Genomic DNA, 2,500 nt, shown 5'->3' on the forward strand with positions numbered 1-2,500 from the left:
TTCAACTGCAGATAAGCCGCAGCATCCAATCTTTCCTCCAAGCAACCTTAAAAAACTCTCTTTCACATGAAAACAGAATATCTGATTATTGGCTCTCTCTTCGTTCCTGGATTCCCTCCCCATCCCTACCCCCACTCCCCTCCCTCCCCCTCCCTTCACCTCCCCCTTACTCCCTCCTCCCCCTCCCCCCTCCCCCTTCACTCTCTCCCTCCTTCCCTCACTCCCTCCCTTCTTCATTCCCCCTCACTCCCCCCCCCTCCATCCCCCTCATTAATGTGAGTTCGACGGAGTTTAATTTTCTTTTTTTTTCTCAAACTTATTCCATATATTTCTTGTTCGGCGTCTGGAGTTCTCGGCTGCTTTTTCTTCCTTATATTTTGCTGGATTGTGTTTACTTATTTGGGATGCCTTGGTTGAGGGAATCTTGTTTTGGGATTCTTGGTTGAGAGAATTTTGGTTTAGGAATCTTGGTTTGGGAATTTTTGTTTGTGGATTTTTGTTTAGGATTCTTGATAGAGGGAATTTTGGTTGAGAGAATCTTGGTTGAGGGTAGCTTGATTTAGAAATATCCTTTTTGGGATTTAGTTGAGAGAATCTTGGTTGAAGGAATCTTGGTTGAGAGAGTCTTGGTTAAGCGAAACTTGGTTGAGGGAATCTTGGTTGAGAAAATCTTGGTTGAGGGAATCTTGGTTGAGAGGTTTTTGGTTTGAGAGATTTTGTTTTGGGAACTTGGTTGAGAGAATCTTGGTTTGGGGATTTTGGTCAAGGAATCTTGGTTTGTATATCTTGGTTGAGAGAATCATGACCTAAGAATTTTGGTTCAGGAAATTTAGCTTTGGAATATCTGCCAACTAAACCACTGCGAAAAACAATAAGAAAAAAAAACCGCTCATACACCTACATCATAAACCAAGCATGACCTGGATTGACCTAAGAGATAACTCGAACTGACCTTAGGGATCTGGGGCATGACCTCCATCAGGGTAGTGCGGTAGAAGTGGCTTTTCTGTGTCGGGTCCTTCATGTTGATCACGTCGAGGAACTGCAGGGCGTGGACAGCTGGGTCACTGGAGGGGAAAGAATGAGAAGCTTAATGTTGGGTTCAGGAGGAGAAGAATTACGGGCATGCATACAAATACAGATGGATACATATATATTCGTCTATTTCTTTTTATTTGTCTGTATATATGCAGACACACACACACACATATATATATATATATATATATATATATATATATATATATATAATCGTCTGTCTATCTACCGGTATATGTATATATGCATATACATATACAATGTATATATATATATACATATATATATATATATATATATATATATATATATATATATATATATATATATATACAATAAATATATATATATATATATATATATATATATATATATATATATATATATATATATATATATATATATATATATATATGTATGTGTGTGTGTGTGTGTGTGTGTGTATGTGTGTGTGTATACATAAATGATAAAATTACAGGATCTTTTCTGTCAGTTTTGTCATGTCGACACTTCTTATATTGTGTCTGAGCAATTACTTTTTCTCAGTCAAACACCAAATGAGCTATTGTTATCTCTCTCTCTGCCTGCCCCTCTCTCTTTCTCCCCCCCCCCTTTCTCTTCCTCTCTCTCCCCCTCTCTTTCTCTCTCTCCCTCTCTCTCTTCCCCTCCCCCCTCTCTTCCTCTCTCTCTTCCCCTCCCCCCTCTCTTTCTCTCTCTCTCTCCCCCTCCCCCTCTCTCTCTCTTCCTCTCTCTCTTCCTCCCCCCCTCTCTCCGTCTCCCGCCCCCTCCCTCTCTCACCCGCAGACGGAGATGTTCTCATTGACAATTGAGTTTTCAATCAGCCTTGTTCTGATAGCTTGTTCATGAGCCGTCAGTGGCCTTCTCCAAATCTCTCACTCGTAACAAGTCTCAGGGTTGGGTCGTTTCTAAACTAAGTGTTATCATCATTATCATTATCGTCATCTTTATTTTCGTCGTTATTATCATTATCGTCATCTTTATTTTACGTCGTTATCATTATCGCTCTTATCATTAACATTGTTATCATTTTTGTTATCATTATTCCTATTATCATAATAATTGTTATAATTATTACTATTGTTATAATAATTATTATCATTACTATTATCATCTTTTTAAGATAACGATAGTTTTATCATCTTTATCATTATCATTATTATCATTAGTATTACTGTTATTATTTTCAAAATCATCATTGTTGTTGTTACTGATGCTATTATCATTGTCATTATTATTGTTATTGCAATATTCTTTATTATCAATATTATCAGTATTCTTATTATCATTATCATCATCATTATTATTGCTATCATTGTTATCATTATAATTAATATTATTTCATTGTTGTTCTGGTTTCCTTATTTCTATTATTATTGTCTTCATCATTATAACCATCAATATCTTAATCATAATCCTCACCATTATCAACATAAATCTTAAC

General features: G+C 36.4%; 1 protein-coding gene across 7 annotated transcripts in view; it reads right to left on the reverse strand.

The window, feature by feature from the left end:
* Positions 1-2,500, reverse strand: part of bma (SCY1-like protein bma) — a 461,317-nt gene that overhangs the window by 92,669 nt on the left and 366,148 nt on the right. For all 7 annotated transcript variants that reach the window (XM_086548925.1, XM_086548926.1, XM_086548927.1 and 4 more), the window contains one exon: positions 953-1,067. In XM_086548925.1, coding sequence (XP_086405051.1) covers positions 953-1,067 — 115 coding nt within the window. The remainder of the gene's footprint in view (positions 1-952; positions 1,068-2,500) is intronic.

Source organism: Penaeus japonicus, unplaced genomic scaffold (genome assembly GCF_977035675.1).
Source record: "Penaeus japonicus unplaced genomic scaffold, GWHDUDI00000001_assembly GWHDUDI00000021, whole genome shotgun sequence".
In the NCBI taxonomy this organism is placed as follows: Eukaryota; Metazoa; Arthropoda; class Malacostraca; order Decapoda; family Penaeidae; genus Penaeus; species Penaeus japonicus.